Genomic DNA, 25,252 nt, shown 5'->3' with positions numbered 1-25,252 from the left:
TAATTCTAAATATTAAATATTCATTAGAATAAATAAATATTAGCTACAGGGCTTTTAAAGCTAGATTCCCTCTTCCCCAATACACGTGTGCATGCGTACATGTACACACACACACACACACAGCTTCTTAACTTTTTTTTTTCTTTTGTTACGCGGGCCTCTCACTGTTGTGGCCTCTCCCATTGCGGAGCACAGGCTCCGGACACGCAGGCTCAGTGGCCATGGCTCACGGGCCCAGCCACTCCGCGGCATGTGGGATCTTCCCGGACCGGGGCACGAACCCGTGTCCCCTGCATCTGCAGGCGGACTCTCAACCACTGTGCCACCAGGGAAGCCCGATTTCTTAACTTTTAAGACAGAAAACCCACAAAGGTAAAGGACCAATACGTGTCAGACTTGGACTGCAGCACTCAGATGCACAGTCTCTGGGCTGGGGAGTACGTGCATCTGAGCAGCTGCAATCCACGTCTGCTCAGGGCAACTACCTTCTGATGAGCCTTGCAGTCCTGCTCTGCCCAGTATAGACTATACAGTGTCCAGATTACAGTGTCAGGGGGAGAGGGCTGGATGGGGATACAGGAAAAGCTTCCTGGGCTTTGGTGGCAAATCAAGGTGTTCTCCATTAGTTTGCTAGGGCTGACTTAACCCAGTACCAAAAACTTTGTGGCTTAAACAACAGGAATTTATTTTCTCACAGTTGTGAAGGCTAGAAGTTCCAGACCAAGGTGCCAACAGGGTTGCTTCCTTCTGAGGGATCTGTTCCAGGCCTCTCTCGTTGGCTCCTAGACAGCTGTCTTATCCCTGCGTCTTCACATCACCTTGCCTGTATGTGTCTGTGTCCAAATCTTCTCTTCTTATGAGGATTCCAGTCATATTGGATTAGGGCCCTTCTTAATGACCTCATTTTAGAGCCTATCTCCAAATATGTTTACATTCTGAGGTTTTGGGGGTTAAACTTCAACATAATGAATTTGGGGGGAGACACAATTCAGTCCGTAACAAGTTCATGCCTCCTACCCTGGTATACCCAGGGCAGTCTGCAAGCGTTTTTCTCTGGCAAACGTAGGGTACGTGCTCCTCTGAGATTTCTCCCCATGTGTTCTTTTCCTCACTTTTTTTTTTTAACATCTTTATTGGAGTATAATTGCTTTACAATGGTGTGTTAGTTTCTGCTGTATAACAAAGTAAATCAGCTATACGTATACATATATCCCCATATCTCCTCCCTCTTGCGTCTCCCTCGCACCCGCCCTATCCCACCCCTCTAGGTGGTCACAAAGCACGAAGCTGATCTCCCTGTGCTATGCGGCTGCTTCCCACTAGCTATCTATTTTACATTTGGTAGTGTATATATGTCCATGCCACTCTCTCACTTTGTCCCAGCTTACCCTTCCCCCTCCCTGTGTCCTCAACTCCATTCTCTACGTCTGCATCTTTATTCCTGTCCTGCGCCTAAGTTCTTCAGAAGCATTTTTGTTTTTTGATTCCATATATACATATATGTGTTAGCATATGGTATTTGTTTTTCTCTTTCTAACTTACTTCACTCTGTATGACGGACTCTAGGTCCATCCACCTCATAACAAATAACTCAATTTCATTTTTTATGGCTGAGTAATATTCCATTGTATATATGCGCCACATCTTCCTTATCCATTCACCTGTAAATGGACACTTAGGTTGCTTCCATGTCCTGGCTATTGTAAATAGTGCTGCAATGAACATTGTGGTACATGACTCTTTTTGAATTATGGTTTTCTCAGGGTATATGCCCAGTAGTGGGATTGCTGGGTCGTATGGTAGTTCTATTTTTAGTTTTTTAAGGAAACTCCATACTGTTCTCCATAGTGGCTGTATCAATTTACATTCCACCAACAGTGTACGAGGGTTCCCTTTTCTCTCCAGCATTTACTGTTTGTAGATTTTTTGATGATGGCCATTCTGACTGGTGTGAGATGATATCGCATTGTAGTTTTGATTTGCATTTCTCTAATAATTAGTGATGTTGAGCATCCTTTCATGTGTTTGTTGGCAATCAGTATATCTTCTTTGGAGAAATGTCTATTTAGACCTTCTGCCCATTCTTGGATTGGGTTGTTTGTTTTTTTGATATTGAGCTGCATGAGCTGCTTGTATATTCTGGAGATTAGTCCTTTGTCTGTTGCTTCATTTGCAAATATTTTCTCCCATTCTGAGGGTTGTATTTTCATCTTGTTTATGGTCTCCTTTGCTGTGCAAAAGCTTTTAAGTTTCATTAGGTCCCATTTGTTTCTTTTTGTTTTTATTTCCATTTCTCTAGGAGGTGGGTCAAAAAGGATCTTGCTGTGATTTATGTCATAGAGTGTTCTGCCTATGTTTTCCTCTAAGAGTATTATAGTGTCTGGCCTTACATTTAGGTCTTTAATCCATTTGGAGTTTATTTTTGTGTACAGTGTTAGGGAGTGTTCTAATTTCATTCTTTTACATGTAGCTGTCCAGTTTTCCCAGCACCACTTATTGAAGACGCTGTCTTTTCTCCATTGTCTATTCTTGCCTCCTTTATCAAAGATAAGATGCCATATGTGCGTGGGTTTATCTCTGGGCTTTCTCTCCTGTTCCATTGATCTATATTTCTGTTTTTGTGTCAGTACCATACTGTCTTGATTACTTTAGCTTTGTAGTAGAGTCTGAAGTCAGGGAGCCTGATTCCTCCAGCTCCGTTTTTCTTTCTCAAGATTGCTTTGGCTATTCGGGGTCTTTTTCTTTTTCTCACTTCTTACTGTGAAAATATTCAAACACATAATAGAATATATGCTGATCCATGTATCCCTCACTAAATTCCATACTGGTTAACATTTTGTCAAATATCATTTTATGCATGTGTGTGTGTAGGAACCATTTCAAAGTTACCTTTAAATATTTCAGGATACACTTCTAAAAATAAATGGTAAATAAAAAAACATTCTTTTACACAGCCACCATGCCATTACCATATCTAACAATAATTTCCTATATCATCTAATATATAATCAGTCCATATTCATGATTCTTAGACTACCACCAAAATGTCTTACAATGATTTTCTTCACCAACCAAAAGTCATACATTGAAAATGGTTCTGTCTCTTCAGTATCTTGCCTCTTTTCATCTTAAACATTTCCCCACCACCACCTTTTCTTTTCATGATATTGACGTTTTGAAGACACTAAGCCACATTGGAATGTCCCACATCCTGGTGTTGTCTGATCATCTCCCTTGAGGTAGTGTTTTATCTCAGGTCACTATAATAAATAGCTACACGAAAACTGTTTATTTATTGTAAAACAGTTGTGAGGACAGTACCTGGCATGACTCCAGATCTTGATGTATGTTCCACTGTATGAGAAATTCTCACCAGGTTTTAGTACCAGGAAAGAGCTGTATCTCCCCCTACAAATGGCATTTTATTTTCTTCTGATTAGAGCTATGAAACCTACTGTCTCTCATTTTGTTCGGGAAGTGCAGAGTGAAATTTACAACTGAGGAATACTTTAGGGTTATCGCATCTGCTTCTCCTTTTTTCCCTCAATCCTGGGTTCTATTTTGTTAAGTCTTTAAGGCTATTGTGTGTCTTTCATTGTAAATTCAAATTCTTTTTTGTTTGTTTGCTTTAAAGATTTAGGATGTAAATAAGTCCAGCTGATTTCCCCAAGGTCTTTCCTTACGTCCAAGCTAAGAGAGGAAGAGCTTGCCCAGAGGTGCTTTGGAGACAACTCCTTTCAGGGAACCAGAGGATTGCAGAAAACTTCTGAAGACCGAGCCTCTCCCGCACACAGTGTGCTCGTCAACGAAGTTACGATTTAACAGTGACGTTGTCTTCTGACAGTGAACAGGATGTCTGCTCCACTTGCTAATTTCTTAAGGTGATCCTGGCTCTCCCAGAGTAACTTCTGGCCCACATGTACCTGCCACCATTCAGTTGGTCACCAAGCTCTGTGCCAGGAATAAAGAGAAAGCTGAGAAAGCAGTTATAGCTTCTGAACGATGGGGTTTAGGATGTATGGCTCTTTTATATTTCCTTGAGATCACAATAGCTCTTGATATTCAAGGACTTAAACACACAGATTAACAGGGTTATTAATCTCAGTGGAAACTTGATAGCCAGAAACATAAATACCATGAGGTGTGGTTTTAGTAGCTGCTTATTAAGTACTTATTATGTGCCAGGAATATAAGTGTATTGCCTTACTTAATCCTCACAACAATTCTGTAATATAAACATTCGTGTCAACATTTTCTAAAACAGAAATCACAGGTTCGGGGACTTCCCTGGTGGTCCAGTGGCTGAGACTCTGCTCTCCCAGTGCAGGGGGCCTGGGTTCTATCCCTGGTCAGGGAACTAGATCCCGCTTGCTGCAACTAAAGATCCCGCATGGCCACAACTAAAGATCCCCCATGCCACAACGAAGATCCGACATGCCAAGACTAAGACCCAGTGCAGCCAAATAAATATTAAAAAAAAAAAAAAAAAAAGGAAATCAGAGGTTTAGAGATGCTGAGTAACTTGCCCGAGTAAGTGGTGAAGCTAGGCTTTAAACCTACATCTGTCTCCTAAACATTATATATTTATAAACATTATAAATATTTTTAACATTATACCATATCGTCTGTGTTTTGTTCCTCGCGTAGAAGAAAATTAGAGAGGAGAAAAACACAGCTGCTAGACTCAAGAGTGAGGGGAAAGGGAACTATTTATTATGCTTTTGATCTTCTCCAGTACACATGGGGCAGGACTGTTCCAGGATGGCAGTTAGGTTAATTCTGTTTGCTTTTTTTTCTTGGCCCCTAGGCTGGAAGTGGCTTCTGACCACCCCAGCAGCTAGTGGCACCTGACAGTATGTGGGGCGGCAGCAACAATATCTGGTCACACAGTCTTCCTCCAGACGGCCTACCCACAGCCTGCTCCCCTTCACACAGGCAGAATGAAAGCATCAGCATTCCCAGACCATGACGCTTGCCAAGAACTCAAATGCTTATTCAACAGAACAAATATGGTTGAAGACAGTTTATGATCTGATTATATGTGTAGGCAGAGCAGCTGCCCCAGCACCCCTGATGATCTGTGCTAATGGGAGGGGTTGGGACCCGGTGTGACGCCCACACCACTTGCACTTGGAGGGGTTTTATTTGGCTCGGGAAGAGTGAGGTCAAGAAATGTTAACTTGGGGCTCCTCCTGGGCTTCAGGGAGTCCCTGAAATTCTATGCAAACTTTGTGTGTATATGGATGAGGGGCTTTAATTGTTGTCAGATTTTCAGAGGGGACCCTGACCCCCAAAGATTAAGAATCATTACTTTGAGACTAATTCAGATAATGCTTTGTTGATTTAATATTAACTGGAGCTAATTTAAAATTAGTTTACCTTTCTGTCTGGTTATCTAGGTGGTGGGAAAATGTTAAGTAGAGTGGAAAATGTGTCATTCATTAACCAGTGGTAGTTTAACCAGCAGTGAAGAGCCAGGGTCTGGAGCTTTGTTTTTCTCTAGCACATGGTCTTGGGCAAGGAATTTAAACATTCTGAGCTTCAGAATGGGTTGATAACTACAGTTCTACCTCATGATGTTATTATGAGGGTTAAGCAAGGTAATAAACACAATGTCTTTAGCACTACCTAAGGTTAGCCATTATTATTACTTGTTCTATTATTTCTTATTTAACCAAGTGGAATCACTATTGGTGGCAGAGTCTTTGTGGCAAGAAGATGTGAAGGTTGTCCTTCCAATTCCCTCACATGCTCAGGACAGTCTGGGTCCTCCCACGTGATCCCTCCTTTCTCCTCCCAGATCATTTAAAGCTGGCATAGTCTTAAGGCCAGTTCGAGAAACACCTTCTCAATATCTCCCAGCACATTGCCTATTCCAGCCTGGTTTATCTCTTCTTTTTTTTTTTTTAATTTTTAAAATTGAAGTAGTTGATGTAAAATATCATATACGTTACAGGTGTACAATATAGTGATTCACAATTTTTAAAGATTATACTCCACTTATAGTTATTATAAACTATCGGCTATATTCCTTCTGTTGCACAAAATATACTTGTAGCTTATTTTATACATAATTGTTTTTACCTCTTACTCCTATACTGCCCCTCCCTCCTCTCTCTCTCCCCACTGGTAACCACTATATATATCTCTGAGTCTGCTTCCTTTTTTGTATATTCACTAGTTTGTTGTATTTTTTTAGATTCCACGTATAAGTGATATCATACAGTATGTCTTTCTCTGACTTATTTCATTTAGCATAATGCCCTCCAAGTCCATCCATGTTGTTGCAAATGGCAAAAATGCATCCTTTTTTATGGTCGAGTAGTATTTCATTGTATACATATACCACATCTTCTTTATCCATTCATCTGTTGACAGACACTTAGGTTGTTTCCATGTCTTGGCAATTATAAATAATGCTGTTATGAACATTGGGGTGCCTGTATCTTTTTGAATTAGTGTTTTTGCTTTTTTTGGATATATACTCAGGAGTGGAATTGCTGGGTCATATGGTAGTCCTATTTTTAGTTTTCTGAGAAAACTCCATACTGTTTTCCACAGTCCATTTTAGCCATTTTAAGTGTACTATTCAGTGGCATTAGGTACATTCTCATTGTTGTGCAACCATCATCACTATTTCATATCCAGAGCTTTTTCATCATTCCAAACTGATACTCTGTAACCATTAAACAATAACTCCCCTTTGCCCCCTTCCTCCAGCCCCCGGTAACCACCATTCTACTTTCTGTCTCTGTGAATTTGACTATTCTAGGTAACTCATATATTGCAGAATCTGACAACATTTATCCTTTTGTGTCTGACTTATTCCACTTAGCATAATGTTTCCAAGGTCATCCACATTGCAGCATGTATCAGAATTTCATTCCTTTTTAAGGATGAATAGTGTTCCGTTAATGTATATAACTCATTTTGTTTATCCATGCATTTGCTGATGAATATTTGGGTTGTTTCCACCTTTTGGCTATTGTGAATAATACAAAATTTGTTTGAGTCTCTGTTTTCAATTCTTTTAGGTATTTACCTAGAATTGCTGGATCATATAATAATTCTAGTATCCAGAGACCTGACCTTGGGTCTTCATTGTGTCCAAAGATCTATTTGCTAAGGGTATGGGACAGGGAGCTGTTCTTCTATCTCTGCATCCTCAGTGGCTATGCACATTAGGCTGCCTGTGATCCACCAATATAATGGTACCTTGTGTTTCCACTGAGCATTTACTTTGTGCTAGTTTCTGTGCTGAGCATAGTGTCTTTTGCATGACTCTGTGAGGTAGATTTGATTATTACCCCTCTTTTATAGATTAGGAAACTGAGGCATGGGGGTGTTTTAATTAATTAAGTTACTTATATTTTTGGCTGTGTTGGGTCTCGTTGCTGCGCGCAGGCTTTTCTCTTGTTGTGGTGAGCGGGGTCTACTCTTTGTTGCGGTGCACGGGGCTTCTCATTGTGGTGGTTTCTCTTGTTGCTGAGCACAGGCTCCAGGAGTGCGGGCTTCAGTAGCTGTGGCACACAGGCTCAGTAGCTGTGGCTCGCGGGCTCTAGAGCGCAGGCTCAGTAGTTGTGGTGCACAGGCTTAGTTGCTCCGCGGCATGTGGGATCTTCCTGGAACAGGGACTGAACCCGTGTCCCCTGCATTGGCAGGCGGATTTCTAACCACTGTGCCACCAGGGAAGCCCATGGGGGTGTTTTATAACTCTCCAAGGGCACACGGATTGCAGATTCTGAGCTAGGATTTGAACCTGGACAACATCATGGTAGCTCCCATATGTTTAACCTGTATGCAATTCTACTTTTTCCAATAGAGTGACCATTAAATTAGTCAGCCAAGATTGAATTTATTTGCCTAGAAGAAATAAACAGCTTATGTGGGATAATTACAATAAAAATCAAAGATATAAGTGAAAAAGCTAATGTAAGAAGCCTCTGTGGTTTAACAGGACCTCTGTTGGGAGCTCCCTTCTATATCTGTGTTAAAATTTTTTTCTTAGCCTTTGTATATGAGAGGGGCCTTGTACGCTGTGTAGAGGAGCTAGTTTGCTTTCTATTTGGAAGCATAAATCCTCGATTCTACGAAGTTTTTAAGGGTAACCTAGCAGACCTACCAAAATGTACTCTAGGGTGTTGAAATTTGCAATGAAATGTATCACTAGATGGCAGTATAAATCAATTTTTAAAAATCCAACTGCTTTCTAACTCTGTATAGTAAATTAAGCTCTAGGAAAGCACCGTCTTTTTTTTTTTTTTTTGCATCATCGTTTTTGACAAGATCAGGGCAACTGTATTTAATTCAAAATGGCTTTTAATCACCTAGAAGAGAATTCACAAGCTTTTTAAAGTTAAAAGACCTGAAAAGTGTAAAGGCTTTTATAAGGAAAGCTGCTTCTAAAGTTTTAGAAATTCCTGCTTTGGAAGAAGACAAAGTTTTAAGTAAATGTTTTGACTTGAGAAAGTCCATCAGCAAGGTAACATCACATCCACATACTTCTGGGATTCTTTCAGTCGGCCATCTTGGTTTGGATAAGAAGCAGCCTTTAGTCCATAATTGAAAATACAGCTGTCAATTTAGTCCTTGGGGAAGTTCCTTTCAGTTAATGCCAGAGAAAAAGCCAGTATTTAAGTAATTCAGGAAGCTAGAATTGACCCGCTAGGTTGGTTTGACATCTGAGCCCCTGGGCCTATGGACTTGTGGTTGAGATAATGAAATAGATCTCACTCATTAGAAGGGAATTCCCAGCTTTTTACTTGAGAGGGTGCATGGCAGGCAGTGAGAAGAGAGGTAAATGCATTTTCTTATCTCAGTTCACCAAGGTTTGGCCCTCACAGGATGAGAATTTTAATGATCTAACTGTTACCCTGCCTAGGAGAGAGAATTAATGTTTCATTTCAGAGAACGCCTGGAGTCAAAATGGAAAACTAACTTAGAAATGGATTCTTTCTTTTTTTTCTCTCCAGCTGTCATATGTAAATTATAGTCTCTTTTAGAAAGTTCACAGGGAACCAGCATCAAAGAAGTGGAATCCAGCCAATCCCTCCAAGAAACTGAAATTTCAGGACATGCCTTTCGAAAGGCAAACACAGGCTGACTCCTGCCCACACACCATCAAGAGCCTAAGTGTATCTGAAAGCCATTGTCAAAACACGGAGTGAGGACACCCATGGTCAAGAACATCTTGTGACCTTATGGGCAAATCATTTAACCTCTTTGAGCCTCAGATTCCACATTTGTTAAATGGGCATAATAATAGCTCACAAGGGTGTGGTGAGGGCGAATGAGATAATGGATGTGAAAGCACTTGTAGGCTATATGGTGCCATCCATATATTGGCTATTATTGCTTTTGACATGTCAGCCCACACAACCCCACTGTCACCCTTCCTCCCTTCCCCCGACACACACACACACACACACACACACTAATGTAGACTGAGCATTGTCTTTGTTTTCTAATGCCCCACACCCATCAATCTTCACCTCTTACTCTCCATTTCCACAACCAGAAAAATCTCCTACATGGACTTTCTGCATCTAACCTAGCCTTGCTTGACTCCATCCTGCTCACTGCTGAAGAAATAATCCTGTTAAAAACTCACTTTGATTATATATCTTTCCCCTATTCAAAAACTTTCAATGGTTTCCTATTGTCTGCAGAATAAAGTCCAAACTTCAAAGTAGCTGAAATGAAAAGCCATTGACAATCTGGCTCTCGGACCTAAATAACATCAATGAGAGGGCCACACGGAAATCAGAATATAAGTGTCAGTGCTGATAAATGCTACGTCGGAGGATAGGTGATTTGGCCACAAGCGTTTGCCAGCAATTTTTTCTTCCTCCTCCTTCAATCTTGACCTTGAGAAAGTCCATCTGAGGCTTGTCTTCCTCTCCGGGGTCATCTTCCCCAACTTTCTATGCATTCTAGCCTCCGCAAGTTTCCTGTACTCACTCACCTGTCCTGGAGCATGCTCTACCACGATATTTATAATAGTTTACTTTTTGAGAGTTCGTTTCTTTTTTTTTTTTTTTTGCAGGCTCAGCAGCCATGGCTCACGGGCCCAGCCGCTCCGCGGCATGTGGGATCTTCCTGGACCGGGGCACGAATCCGCGTCCCCTGCATCGGCAGGCGGACTCAACCACTGCGCCACCAGGGAAGCCCAAGAGTTCGCTTTCTTGATGGAAGTCAGAAACTCATAACCCACTGGCTGAACCTGACTCCTAGATGTATTTTTGATACTCACAATGTTGGTCTGCACTGTGTTGAACAATGTACCAACTTACTGGAAAATTGATATTATAAAAAATTCCATCTTATCTTGAGAAACTCAAAAAGCTAGCAACAAATCCTAGTCTCTCAGATTCAAATGGCTATGACTGACTTCTTGTAAAAGTTGTCTATATTGCTGCCTCCACCTCCTCAATTTCAACTCTCTTCCCTAATTCACTGCTCATATTTTATTTCTATTATTTCACAAAGACTGTTTTGTCAATGACACGTTACCCCCATAATTTCCAAATCCAGTGGTCTCCTCTCTGCTTTGTCTTACCTGACCTTTCAGCAGCATTTGACACTTAATTACTCTTTGCTTCTTGAAATACTTTTTCCCCAGGACTTGGCTTCCATTATACCCCATGTCATGGGTTCCTCTTAGTCTTCTTTGTTGGCTCCTATCCTCTGCCCCACTTCTTCTTTTTTTTTTTTTTAAAGATGAGTTCAGTTTTGGGGCTTCCCTGATGGCGCAGTAGTTAAGAATCCGCCTGCCAATGCAGGGGACATGGGTTCGAGCCCTGGTCCGGGAAGATCCCACATGCCGCGGAGCAACTAAGCCCGTGCGCCACAACTACTGAGCCTGTGCTCTACAGCCCGCGAGCCACAACTACTGAACCCCACGCGCCTAGAGCCCGTGCTCCGCAACAGAAGAAGCCACTGCAATGAGAAGCCCATGCACCACAACAAAGAGTAGCCCCCGCTTGCCGCAACTAGAGAAAGCCTGTGTGCAGCAACGAAGACCCAATGCAGCCAAAAATAAATATAAATAGTTAAAATAATACTTAAAAAAAATAAATTGACTTACAAAAACTGGTCTTTAAAAAAAAAGATGAGTTCAATTAAAAAAAATATTTATTTATTTTTGGCTGCATCAGGTCTTAGTTGTGGCATGCAGGATCTTTCACTGTGGCACACAGGCTCTTCGTTGCAGCATGCAGGCTTCTCTCTAGCTGTGGCACTTGGGCTCCAGAGCGTGTGGGCTCTCTAATTGTGGCATGTGGGCTCTCTAGTTGTGGTGTGCAGGCTCAGTAGTTGCGGCACGTGGGCTTGGTTGTCCTGCAGCATGTGGGATCTTAGTTCCCCACCCAGGGATCAAACCCACGTCCCCTGCATTGGAAGGTGGATTCTTAACCACTGGACCACCAGGGAAGTCCCTCTGCCCCACTTCTAAAGTCAGCGTGGTTTGGGCTTGGTCAGGGTCCTCTTCTCTATTTGTACAATCTTCCTAAATGATCATATCCAGTCTCAGAGCTTTAAAAGTCATCTATTTGCCATGTCTACTAAATTTGTTTTGTTTTGTTTTGTTTTCTACCCTGGACTTCTCCTTAGGAGTCCACGTGTCTACATCTAACTGCCTATCTAACTTGCCATCTCCTCTTGAATTTTTATAAGCATCTTGAACTTAAACATCACAGAAAAGAGTTTTTGGATTTCCATCTCCTAAACCTCTTCCTCCTCCCCTTCTTCCTATGTCAATGAATGGCACCACCATCTGCTCTCAGAGCAAAAATTCAGTAGCTCTCTTTCCTCATCTTCCACATTCAATCCATCAGCAAGTCTCCTATTCCCCCAACACATATCTGTACTAGATGCTGTGACGTGCCCCTCAGAGGGGACTAGGGGACTTATGCCCACAGCTGCTGGATGTGTTGCCAACTCACAGCCACTCTGCCCTCTCTGGAAATTGCCCTCCCCTGAAGAGAGCCACCACACTCAAGGTCACACCCCTTTCCTGGGGGTAAGCAAACCATATACAGTGACTGATGCTTGAGGCCCGACTCCTAACACAGGATGACTCTGCTGAGGCCTTCACTGAGACTGCATCACAGCCCAACTTCTCCTTCTGCCCAACCTGCTCCCTTCCTTTCCCTTTTATTTCCCTGTCAAGGGTGTTGATGCTAAGAGCCCCGAATTATACACTTATTTCACCCTGATCTTTCTCAGAGTCAGCATCCCAGGAAACCCAATCTGCAACATCATCCCAAATTTATCCACCTCTTTCCATCTTCACTGCCTCTTCTAGTTGAAGCCACCACCTTCTCTTACCTTGACTACTGCAGTAGCCTTCCCCCAATGTCCCTGCTTCTACTGTCTGTTTTCCTCACAACTGTCAAGTTATCTTTTAAAATATTCAATTTGTTTTATCTTATTTCATTAGATAATATGTGATACAAAAATGTGATATATATGTATGTTTTGAATCTTTAATAAAAGTGAAAAATGAATGCAAAAAGAACGCAATGCAGAAAACTTAGTATGAATGTTATTCTCACTAGATGTTCAAATCTGGCTTAGCACAAGTTTTGTTTATACTATTTTGCATTTTTACAAACTTAAATCACTTTGGCTCATATACTTGCTATAAAGTGTTGGCAACAAAATTCTTCAGATTCACATTGTTTGGCCGCATTATTTCTAACAGATATAGATTTACTTCCAGTTTAAGAGAAAATAATATTTACTGTTGGCGCATGGTCAAGTATATTTTAAAGATTCAGTTAGTGCTTTCATCTAAAAACTTGTTTTTTCTTAAAATGCTGACATCTTCATTGAAATATATCTATATATATGCATGCATTCCACTCAGTTAAGATCTGGAACTATTGAAATTGCCTGTATACCTTTCCTTGATTATAATCCCTCCCAACTCTCCAGAAGTAATCACAACCATGAGATTTGTTTTTATCATTTCTGTACTTACAACTTTATAGTTTTATCATATAGATATTTATCACTAAACAAACAGTTTAGTTCTCCTTTGTTTTTGAGATTTATAAAAATGAAGCCATAGTGTATCTGCTGTTTTTTTCCCCACTCAAAAGTATATATCTAATATAATATAATCATTTATGTTGATATTTGTAACTTATGTTTATTCATTTCCATACTTATAGTAGTATTAATTCATCAATTTAATAAGTTAATTATCCACATAAATAAATCCACAATTTATTTATCTATTCTCTGTTGATAAATATTGGTATTTTCCATTCTTGTACATGTTTTTTGGTGCTTATGGGCAAGAATTTCTCAAGCGTTATACCTAGAAATAGAATTGATGAATTTATTTAGTGTATGCAAATGCTCAATTTACAAGATAATGCCAAATTATATTTTGAAGTGATTATACCAAGTTTTACTTTTACTAACAGTATAAGAAAGCCTATTGCTATAAATCATACTAGTGCTTTAAATTTATGCCAATAAAATGGACATTATCATTGTGCAATTAATTAACATTTTTAAATTACTGATGAAGTTGAGTATCTTTTCATATGTCTGCCATTCGTTTCCTTTTCTATTAAATTCCTATACATGTCTTTTGTTTGATTTTTCCTTTTTTTTTTTTTTGGCTTTTAGGAAATTGATTTTCAAGAGTTCTTATGTATTCTGTATTGTTATCCTTTACCACTAATAAAGTTAACAAATATTTTCTCCCAGTTTGTGGCTTTTAGCTTTCTTTATGGAATATTTTCATGAACAGAAGTCTTTTATTTTAATCTAGTTGACTTTATTTCCTTTATGATTTCTGTGTTTTGTTCAATAAATCTTTCCCTTTTCTTAGGTTATATTTTCTTCTAAAAGTTAAATTTTTGCTTTTCACAGTTAAGTCCTTAATTCATATGGAGTAGATTTTTGTGTACAATGTAAGTAGGTATCTAATTTCTCTTTTTTCCCCAAATGGTTAACTATGAGGAACTGTGAAGGGTCTGAGATTTATCCTACTTACAAATGAATAAGCTAGCCTGCCACAGTCTCATTTATGCTGGCAGAACACACGAGACTCCTGGGTCACAGACGAAGGACGGGATCTATTACTCATAGCACAGCAAGCAGCGTGTTGGTGTTGGTTCCGCTTGCCGTGTTTCCAGACAGAGGGCTATGAGAAGAGGGCTGGGTGGTAGCTGCAGTCCAGTGGGTTATATTACAGGAGAGGACACTGAGCTTAGGGAACCTGCATCTTCTATAATGGGCAATGAGTCAGCCTGATCTTTGCCCCAGAGGGAGACATTATCTTTTTAGAGAACAATAAAAAATCTACTCTCTTGCTCTGGAGGGAAATCCTGTCTCTATCCTCCCAGGCTGTTAGTATACAAAGAGTCTTGAAAAGATAGCTTGGAATAAAAGCAGTTAGCGTCTCTGCACACAAGACCTTCAGAAATACAAGGGGCTCATGTAGAATTGTCTCCCAACAACAACCAATTTGGGGAGAATCAGATCTTAATGCTAATGAGTTTTCCTATCAGTGAATATAGTATATCTCTATATTTAGAAATAATTTCTTTCAAGTCTTTCACTGAAGTTTTATTATTTTTTCCATAAAGGTTCTATACGTATTTTGCTAGATGTATTCCTGGGTATCATGAGTTAATAATATATTTTTTTGAAGTTATGTTTTCTAATTGCTTGCTGTGTGATAGAGAAATACAGCTTCTTAGAAAACTTTTAAAAACTTCTAAATTGTAAAGTAAAGCATAGAAACAGAACACTAAATGAAACAAATGTAGAGCTTAGTGGATAACTATAAGATGGATACACTGTAGCCACTATCCAGGTCAAGAAACAACTTTCCCTGTCATCTCAGAAGCCTCTCTATATGCCCCATACAGTTCACAGTCCCCTCTCTTCTCCCTAGATAACCACTATCCTGTCTTTCATAGCAATCTCTCCCTTGCATTATTTTACGCTATAATTTAGTCTTGCCTGTTTTTTTTTTTTAAAAACACTTTATGTCTTTTAAGTCTCTTTTAATCTATGGATTCTCCCTCCATCCTCTGCTTTTCCCTACACTTCATCTGTTGCAAACTCAGTCTGTTTGACACAGAGTTCTACAGTGTGGATTTTGCTGGTTGCACACTCATGTTATAGTCCATCATGTTCCTGTGTCCTCTGTATTTCTTAGAAATTGGCAGCTTGATCCAGATGCTTCATCAGGCTCAGGTTTTAACCATTTATGTTTTTTTCAGGAAGTCTGGTTTTCACTCTTTTAAAAAAATATTAGCAGCCATTGATACTCAATATTTAGACTCATTAATTCATTGTCGGTTGCAAAAAGATGATAATCTATTTCTACCATTTTGCTTTCATGTATTACTTTGAATAATTGTATGAGATGCTTCCCTTTGCCTACTAGTTCGTTATCCATGGAAAAGGCAGAAAAAAATGCTTCAGTTTTTCCCTTTTACTTCCCCAGTTTTTTTTTTTTTTTTTAGAAATGTGATGTTTATATTTTGATCTTAAATCTAGTCATTTAATTAATTTCTTATAGATTCTAATAATTTTTACCTGTATCTTTTATGAGAGTAATTATAATCATAAAATGATGATAGTTTCATTTTTCCTTTCATATTCTTATCCCTTTTACTTATATTTCTTGTTTTACTCTGCTGGTGAAGATTATGTAGTATCAACAAAGGTACTGATGGTGGGCTTATCTGTCTTGTTCTTTATTTTAAGGGACTACTTCTTACCTGTCATAATTCCAAGTAAAAGTATATTGTTTGATAGAAATTGTTTCTTAGGTAAATTGTCCTCATTCCTACTTTTGTAAAAATTCTTATTATCATCAGGTTTTAAGTTTTATCAAATGATTTTTTTTTGCATTTATCAGGCAATCATATGGTTTTTATCTTTTAGCCTCTTAATGTGGTGATTTAAATAGATATATTTTGTTTGTTTGTTTATTTATTTATTTATTTATTTTTTGCGGTACGCGGGCCTCTTACTGCTGTGGCCTCTCCCGTCACGGAACACAGGCTCCGGACGTGCAGGCTCAGCGGCCATGGCTCACGGGCCCAGCTGCTGCACGGCATGTGGGATCCTCGCGGACCGGGGCACGAACCCATGTCCCCTGCATCGGCAGGCAGACTCTCAACTACTGCGCCACCAGGGAAGCCCTAAATAGATACATTTTAGAATGCTGTTCCTGTTAGGATACAGAGGGGCCTGTAGTTTTCCTTTTCCAAACTGTCCTCAGAATGAGCTGTAGGACCATTGCTTCTTTCTGTTCTCTGGATAATTGTGTACTAAATAATCTGTTAATTGAAAGTTTGATAGTTATTTTCTTTGTGGAATATTAACATTTAAAAAAATTGAGGTGTAGCACATAAGGAACGTTTTATTTTTAATCTTTCTGTGTCCTTATGTTTTATATGTCTCTTGTAAACAGCATATTGATGGGTTTTTAAAAATCGAATCTCAAAATCTCTCTTTTAACTAATTTTAATCTACTTCTGTTTATTATGTTTTCTAATTTGGTTTTATTTTTTTCTATCTTACATTGTGCATTTTATTTGTTCTGCTTTTTCTACTTTTTTGTTTTTTGGGGAGGGCCTTCTTTTGTACTTATTTAGTGTTTTTTTCTTTCTTATTCCACTTCCCCTCATTGTTTTGAAACTATATCTTCTACTGTTTACTTAAATTTTTATCACTTATTTTTAACTTTCTAAAAACAGCACAGAGAATACTATATAGTGTATCCATTTTAGAGTTATATTACCTGAGCTTGAACCCAGCTCTTTGCTTTCTAGCTATGTGACCTTGGGTAAATTATTTAAACTCTGTGCCACTTTTATCTGTAAACTGAGGATAACTATAGTATGTAACTCAGAAGGTTGTTACGAGGGTTGAGTTATTACATATGTCTAGTACACTATAAACAATCAGTTGTGAGCTATTATTCATCTATATCTCAACTCTCTTCCCAATTAATACACATTTCTTAAACTTTGATTATCTCATCCTAATTTACATGTTATTGTTACCCAGTATTTTAGTTGTCTTTTTTTATTCCACAAATTAATGTTTTATTATTAATTTGTATAATGTTTGTTTAGATTTATTCACACGTCCCAAAGTCTTTGCTCTCTATTCCTTTTTTTTTTTTTTTTTTTTTGGTACACGGGCCTCTCACTGTTGTGGCCTCTCCAGTTACAGAGCACAGGCTCCGGACGCACAGGCTCAGCGGCCATGGCTCATGGGCCCAGCCGCTCCGCGGCACGTGGGATCCTCCTGGACCAGGGCACGAACCCGTGTCCCCTGCATCAGCAGGCAGAGTCTCAACCACTGTGCCACCAGGGGGGAAGCCCTCTATTCCTTTTTGAATCTCAAACCTTACTTCTTTTTTTAAAAATTAATTAATTAATTTTATTTATTTATTTTTGGCTGCATTGGGTCTTTGTTGCTGCACGCAGGCTTTCTCTAGTTGCGGCGAGCAGGGGCTACTCTTCATTGCAGTGCGCAGGCTTCTCATTGCAGTGGCTTCTCTTGTTGTGGAGCACAGGCTATAGGCATGTGGGCTTCAGTAGTTGTGGTTCATGGGCTCAGTCGTTGTGGCTCGCAGGCTCTAGAGCGCAGGCTCAACAGTTGTAGAGCACAGGCTTAGTTGCTCTGCAGAATATGGGATCTTCCCATACCAGGGCTCGAACCCATGTCCCCTGCATTGGCAGGCAGATTCTTAACCACTGCGCCACCAGGGAAGTCCCTCAAACCATACTTCTTGACTCATTTTCAGAAATTTTATCTGTGTTGGTCTATTGCTAGTAAATCCCCTTAGGTTTCATTTATCTGAAAATGATTGTATTCCATCTTTGGTCTTAAAAGAGTTTTACTATATAATATTGTACATCAACTATAATTTTTAAAAAAACTGTTAATGAGAAAAATGAGTTTTGCTGAAACACAGTTTCAGACTGACAATTATTTTACTTCAGCACTTCAAATATATTATGCTAATGTCTCTGGTATTTATTTTCAGTCTAGAAATTGTTCTTTTGTAGGTGGTATACATTTCTCTTTGGTTACTTTTATGGTAGTTCCTCTAACTTTGGACTACACTTTTACTGTCATGCTTGAATTTACTTTTCATTTATCTTGCTTGATATCTATCATACTTCCTATATGTGTGCATTCATATCTTTCATCATTTATGGAAAATTTTCAAATAATTTCTATTCAAATATTGTCTTTCCATTATTTTATTTCTCCTAGTGGAACTCTGATTAGACACATATATCTTCCCTGATGCTTAGCCTCTTTTTATTTTCCAACCCCTTGGCTTTCTGTATTTCATTCTGGGAAACTTCTTTAGATTTGTCTTCTAGTTCACAACTTTCCTCTTCAATTACATCTAATTTATATTTAATATACAAATCATATTTTAAATTTCAGGGATCATATTTTTCAATTCTAAGCATTTTGCTTCAAATCTATCTGGTTGTATCTAATGGATTCTTTACATTTTTTTATTTTTTAGAAATCACCTTTATTTCTTTTACATATAAAACATGATTATATATATTCTCTATATAGTAATTCCAATATCTAAAATCTCTGGGGCAATAAATCTGTTAATTATTTCTGATGATTCTGTCTCATGGTTTATTTGTGTGTTTAGTAATTTTAATATTGTGAGCACTTACTTTGTTGAACATAATTGGTGAGATCTGTGTGCCTGAGATCTGCCAGCTACCAGTGCTCTAGCAAGTTCTTTGATTTCTTGGTTTGGAGTTTCTTTGATCATAAGGAGAGTGTAAGATTGAATTCCAGACTAGAGGGGGCCAGTTTCATGGGTTAAAAACTTCAGAGGGTGACTATTCCTCTTTTTCTTTTTCACCCTATCTAGAATCAGTGTGGAGACAGACTTCTTGATAAGCTTCTTTGGTTTGCTATCATGAATATCCTTCCTAGGCCATCCTTGTCTAAGGTTATGGCCATCTTCAAATGTCCTGGTCTAGGGTGAGATTCTCAAATTTAGCCCATCTACTTGCAGTGACCCAAGGCTTAGCCTCCTCCCATTCCCTACTCTGATATATGGATTTTGCATTTGCTTACAGTGCATGCTACTCTTTACTCTTTTTCTTTTTTATGACTTTGGGATTTCTCTTACTTCCTTGCAAGCCAAGCTGTCTATTAAAAATAAGCTCATTGTAACAAAAGTAAACAAATGGGACATAATTAAAGTTAAAAGTTTTTGCACAACAAAGGAAACCATAAACAAAACAGAAAGACAACCTATGGAATGGGAGAAAATACTTGCAAATAAAGCGACCCACAGGGATTAATCTCCCAAACATACAAATAGCTCATGCAGTTCAATATCAAAACAACAAACAACCCGATCAGAAAATGGGTGGAAGGACTAAATAGACATTTCTCCAAAGAAGACATACAGGTGGCCAACAGGCACATGAAAAGATGCTCAACATTGCTAATTATTAGTGAAATACAAATCAAAACTACAATGAGGTATCACCTCACACCGGTCAGAATGGCCATCATCAAGAAGTCTACAAGCAGTAAATGCTGGAGAGGGTGTGGAGAAAAGGGAACCCTCTTGCACTGTTGGTGGGAATGTAAACTGGTACAGCCACTATGGAGAAGAGTATGGAGGTTCCTTAAAAAACTAAAAATAGGGGCTTCCCTTGTGGCGCACTGGTTGAGAGTCTGCCTGCTGATGCAGGGGACACAGGTTCGTGCCCCGGTCCGGGAAGATCCCACATGCTGTGGAGCGGCTGCTACCGTGAGCCATGGCCGCTGAGCCTGCACGTCCGGAGCCTGTGCTCCACAATGGGAGAGGCCACAACAGTGAGAGGCCCACATACCGCAAAAAAAAAAAAAAGAAAACTAAAAATAGAGCTACCACTTGATCCAGCAATTGCACTGCTGGGCATATATCTGGAGAAGACAATAATTCAAAAAGATACATACACCTAAATGTTCACTGCAGCACTATTTACAGTAGCCAAGACATGGAAGCAACCTAAATGTCCACTGACAGATGAATAAAGAAGATGTGGTACATATATACAATGGAATATTACTCAGCCATAAAAAAGAATGAAATAATGCCATTTGTGGCAACATGGTTAGACCTAGAGATTACTGTACTAAGTGAAGTAAATCAGACAGAGAAAGGCAAATGTCATATGATATCACTTATACGTGGAATCTAAAAGAAAATGATACAAATGATCTTGTTTACAAAACAGAAACAGACTCACAGACTTAGAAAACAAACTTATGGTTACCAAAGGGGAAAGTGGGGGGAGGGATAAACTAGGAGGTTTATCCTAGGGATTACTGGGATTAACATACATACCCTACTATATATAAAATAATCAACAAGCACCTACTATATAGCACAGGGAACTCTACTCAATACTCTGCAATAACCTATATGGGAAAAGAATCTGAAAAGGAATAGATATGTGAATATGTGTAACTAAATCACTTTGCTGTACACCCGAAACACAACATTGTAAATCAACTATACTCCAATACAAAATAAAAAATTAAAAAAAAATAAAATAAGCTCATTGTAATTTATCCAAGACCTGGTAGAATAGTGTGAGGAAGGCTTTTTAGAGTACCTAGGTCATACTGCTAGAAGCAGAAGCCAAGAGTAATCTTTTAAAAATGTAAGATGGTTTCCATCTCTCTCCTATTAAGACCCTCAAATGGCTTTCTCTAAGACTTAAAAAACGTACCATCCATTCTGGCCTACCAAACCGGAAGCTGGTTCCTGGCACAGCTCACATCCCCTCCCTGCCACCTTGCTGTTCCTCATGAGTAGTGACCTTATTCCTGCCTTAGAGCAATTAAACTAGTGGCTCCCCCTGGCTGGCTTGTTCTCATCATTCAGGTCTCACTTTAAATGCCACCTTTTCAGAGCAGTCTTCCTTGATTCACCTCCCAACTTCTGCATCTCATCACCATGTTTTAATTCCCTCTAGGGTACCTATTATCATTAACTGACATTTTCCCGTTTATTATCTCTTTTCCTACTAGAACATGAGACCTACAAGAGCAGGGACCTTGTTTGTCTGGTTTACCACTATCCTCCCAGGGTTCAGAACAGTTCCTGGCACACAGCAGCGACTCAGTGCATATCTGGTGAATGACTAGAGCTGAGTATTGGCAACGTCATCTCTTTAGACAAGACCTAGGCTCTCCAGTGCTCCACAGTGCCCACTACTTCCTATTATCTCCCCACCCCAGCTTGCTTTGCTCTGGTAATTTACTTATCTCCCTGGCTCCGGAAGGTATTGAGTTTTCAATCCTTACCCATAAATGTTACCCTAATTATCTTCGACATTTTGAGAGCAGAGGCTGTGTTTCACGTTTCTTTTCTTCTTCAACGTCTTGCCTATAGTAGGAGGGAAGGAATTAAAATTCTTTGAGTATCTCCTAAAAGTCAAGCACCAGCACAACACTATACCTTAATTTATAGCCTCACAACAACACTATGGGGCCCAGGCATTACTATTTGTGTTCATTTAATAGGTGAGGTTAGAGTTGTTTAGGGTCACACAGTAAATGAAGGATCTGGCATTGGGACCTACCCAGACAACACATACTCAATATGAACTACTGTGAAAGGGCTGCTCATGTCTGAGGAACAGGTGGCTGTTTTCAATATGCAAAAGTCGAGATGGAGCAATTAATTGGATGTTTCAGAATATTTCATGTCAGGTTTTACTTAACAGTCTGGCTATTCATTTATCACTTTCATTCCACTGAGTCTATAAAGATTTAGCTTGAGGTGTATCTATACTTGGCTAGAAGAGGCTTTGAAGATGTTACTCGTGTTTTCCACGTGATGAGGGTCCTGCACATCCAATAAGTGTCTGCTGTTGACAAATATTATGGAATCTGACAGAAAGGAGATTTTTCCGAAGACAGTTATTTCAGTCAAATCATCACCTGTCACTGGATCACTGGACAAAGACAGATGCCGAATGTACCAAATGTGTGCCACACCACTAAACAATCTTTTAAATAACAAAATCTTATTTTTATTTTTTACAGAAATTCAGATATTCCAACAAATTTGTTTATATCCTGGACCTTAAAAAAATTACACACAACTTTTGGACGCAATACAACAGAACAGAATGAGAAAGGGAGTCACTTTTTTTAAAAAAGATAAAAACATACTTCGTATACTTAACATTTAGTGATTTACATGTGTATTACCTATGTACAAATGGTACATTGTCAAGGACTCATCTTCAGAGCACTATGGTATGCTAAATTACACTTAGGTTGTATGGAAAAAATTTCTTAAAAACATTTGCATGTGGGTAGGAAGCACTTTTTCATTTTCATAAACACCACTATTAGTGTTGTAGGACTCCCAGTGGAATCTGTAATTTACATTGATTAGAGAAAGCCAATACCTTCTATTTTCATTATAGATAAAATAGAGAGGTACCTCCCTTTAAATCAAAAATGAATTCTTGAAAAGTTGTGTGTAATTGAATTTAGTAAGCAGGGTGTTTTGAATGCAGTGGGAGAGTTAATATTTAAAGCAACAAATAACTCCCAGAACGGCTAATACTTTAGAGATAATAAGTATTCCCCTAATTTGGTTCTTTAGAAAATCCAGATCTTTGTGAATTGAGTTTCACATATTTGACTGTATCTGTAATATACTTTTTAGCCATTTGAAACATAATCTCATTTATGGTGAAAAGATGTAGTACCAGAAACATGTGGCAAAACTAGGAGTGTGGTCCTAATAGAGACAGGGTAAGAGAAAACAACCATGATCTGTATCTTGCTTGATTCTTCTTGTATTATCCTCTGTCTGCTCTTCCAGTCATATATGCTAATTGGATCTTAATTTCGAGTCTAAAAATGAAGGCATTCTACATGTTCATGTTTTCTGCTCAGGTATAGCACGTGGTTTGGCTTACGCTGACTACCCCACACATACATTTTAGCTTGTTTTCATTCTCAAGCAACTGGCTACTTCAATATTAAATATTTTTCTGTTGTTGCATATTGGCAGGATATGTGGTGAGGGTGGTGGTGGCGGAAGCCTGGGAGCAAAAGATTGCTGAAGACAACTGATCATTTGTCACTACTTCTAAATGCCAACCAACTAAAAATACTGAGTTTTCTTGAAACCAACATTAGTAAACAAAAAGGCAACTTACTCCTATCAAGTTTCCTATCAAGTTTCTTCTGTATAAGTTTATATTCATTTATTTCTAAGGCTATTAAATTATTATTTATTTTTTTAGTACCACTCACTATCATTTAGAAATGGGTTTAATGGAATGGTGTTTTTTAAAAATAAAAATCAGTGCCTGTCAGTAAGGGAAAGAACGGATATGGATTTCTGATGTTATGTATGGCAAAGAAATAGGAAAAAAAGAAGGTATTTTAGATGCTATTTATAAAGTATATTAAATTCCTATGCATATATTAGGGAGAAATAGAAAAAGTGTTTATTTGATAGCAGCCTATACATTATATGTGAGCATCCAAGGTGAAAATGAGCTTTCTATATTTTTCAGAGTTCCTCGATGCTGTTTCCTGAAAGATAGGGAAATCTATGTTGCTCGGGAAACTATGATGTAAAGATGTACTTCCTGTAATATACAGCTTGATGGAGTAATAGTATATGTCAGAAACACTTTCTCAGTAATAACACGTACAGACAGATTAAACTGAACACAGAACTGGTAAAAAGTTTGAAGCGTTACATCTCTTAACCGAGTGGTTTTAACTAATTACACAGTGACATAAATGAACGGCAGACATGGGAACCAAAGGTCATGGCTCCTATGAAAACATTCACAGGCATTTTCCAAGATGCTTCCTCCATAACTGACGCTTGATCAGCTTCTTGGCTATTGAAATAGGAATAATTTAGGGTGGACTGCCTTTTTTAAAATAATCTTTAAAGATTAAAGCTTTCTGTTTTCTGTTTGATTAAAAAAGGACAGTTTACAAACTTCGGTACATATATATTTTACATGTTAATTCTAGCACATTTATATTCCTTTTCCTTAAAATATTTCCTGAATGTGATTTCTCATGAATATTATCTGCTCTTATTCAATGATAGTTTCCAATGAGCTGGTGTTTAATCCGTGATCACATCTCCTTCCAGAAAATCACTCCCATCTCTGCCGATCTAGATTTAGAAGGTGCTTTGACAGTGGACGCTTCACTCTCGCCCATATCCATCTTGGTACTCTGATCTCTCCCAAGCGTCTTCCTTCTCGATGTTGATGTACAAAAGCTGTTATTCAATTTGTTTAGCTGTTATTTGATTTGTTTTGTGCTCATTCTAGAGAATATTGGCTTAGCAGAACTGCAGAAGGGGGTACGGGGTGGGGAAGAGAAAGACAAAAGAGAGAAAGAAGAAATGCATCATTTTCTGTCCTCAAGATTTTTGTGCATATTTGTCACGGAAAAACCACACCAACAAATGGTTCAAATGCACTTTAGATTTGTTATCAAAAGAGACTTGAAAAGTTTGAGGTTTCTGGTCCATTAAACAAACAGCACAGTCTTCCTGGTGAGGGGATCCCCTGATAACCCAGACATGCATATTCCCTATGTGTGGGTGAAGATTACAGGCTGCTTTGAAAGAGCAAGGAAGAACGCAAAATGATCCCAAGCATCACTGATTTTTCTGCCTGGCATAGAAAATGTCTCCTTGAGTATTTTCCTTTTCCTTCCAAGTTTTACTTTCTTATCCAATCAACATTACAACAGCTACAGAAGGAATGATTATAAAGATGAATCATCCATGATCCAATCACCTTGAGACACGAACGGTTTTCTTCCCATGTCTCTTTCTATTTCTTATCTAAAATGTGCACTTATTTGGTACAGTAGGAATCACGGTATAGATGACATTTTTAACATTATATTAAAAACATATTTCCTGCGTTTCCACTCTGCATCACCAGCATCGGTTTCTCATGACTGCATAATATTCCATTCCATTCTCATTCCTCTCCAGTCCACGCTCAATATTACATTCTCAATGATTTCACAAAGGTCAGATATGTAGGTAGGTTTCTGTTTCTTTTGTTATTATTATCAATAATGAATATCTTTGCATATAAAACTATTTGTTCTCTTAAATTCTTTCTTTAGGACAAATGCTCAGGGGATGGCTGCTTTTTCTTTTCTCCAACATATTAGGGACTGTGCCTATATTGATAGA

The 25,252-nt window shown here is 38.7% G+C and overlaps 2 protein-coding genes across 4 annotated transcripts in view; one reads left to right on the top strand and one right to left on the bottom strand.

Moving 5' to 3' along the window:
- The window catches only part of LOC117203713 (uncharacterized), a 1,186,790-nt gene that overhangs the window by 67,176 nt on the left and 1,094,362 nt on the right, over positions 1-25,252 (top strand). The gene's annotated exons all lie outside the window — the stretch shown is intronic.
- The window catches only part of LHFPL3 (LHFPL tetraspan subfamily member 3), a 531,627-nt gene continuing 528,428 nt past the window's right edge, over positions 22,054-25,252 (bottom strand). For all 3 annotated transcript variants that reach the window (XM_004263374.4, XM_004263375.3, XM_049714807.1), the window contains one exon: positions 22,054-24,388. In XM_004263374.4, the coding sequence (XP_004263422.1) occupies positions 24,360-24,388 (29 nt within the window). In that variant the 3' untranslated portion in view covers positions 22,054-24,359. The remainder of the gene's footprint in view (positions 24,389-25,252) is intronic.

Source organism: Orcinus orca, chromosome 9 (genome assembly GCF_937001465.1).
Source record: "Orcinus orca chromosome 9, mOrcOrc1.1, whole genome shotgun sequence".
NCBI lineage: Eukaryota > Metazoa > Chordata > Mammalia > Artiodactyla > Delphinidae > Orcinus > Orcinus orca.
Note: the sequence above shows the minus strand (reverse complement) of the source record. Positions and strands in the feature narration are given on the sequence as shown.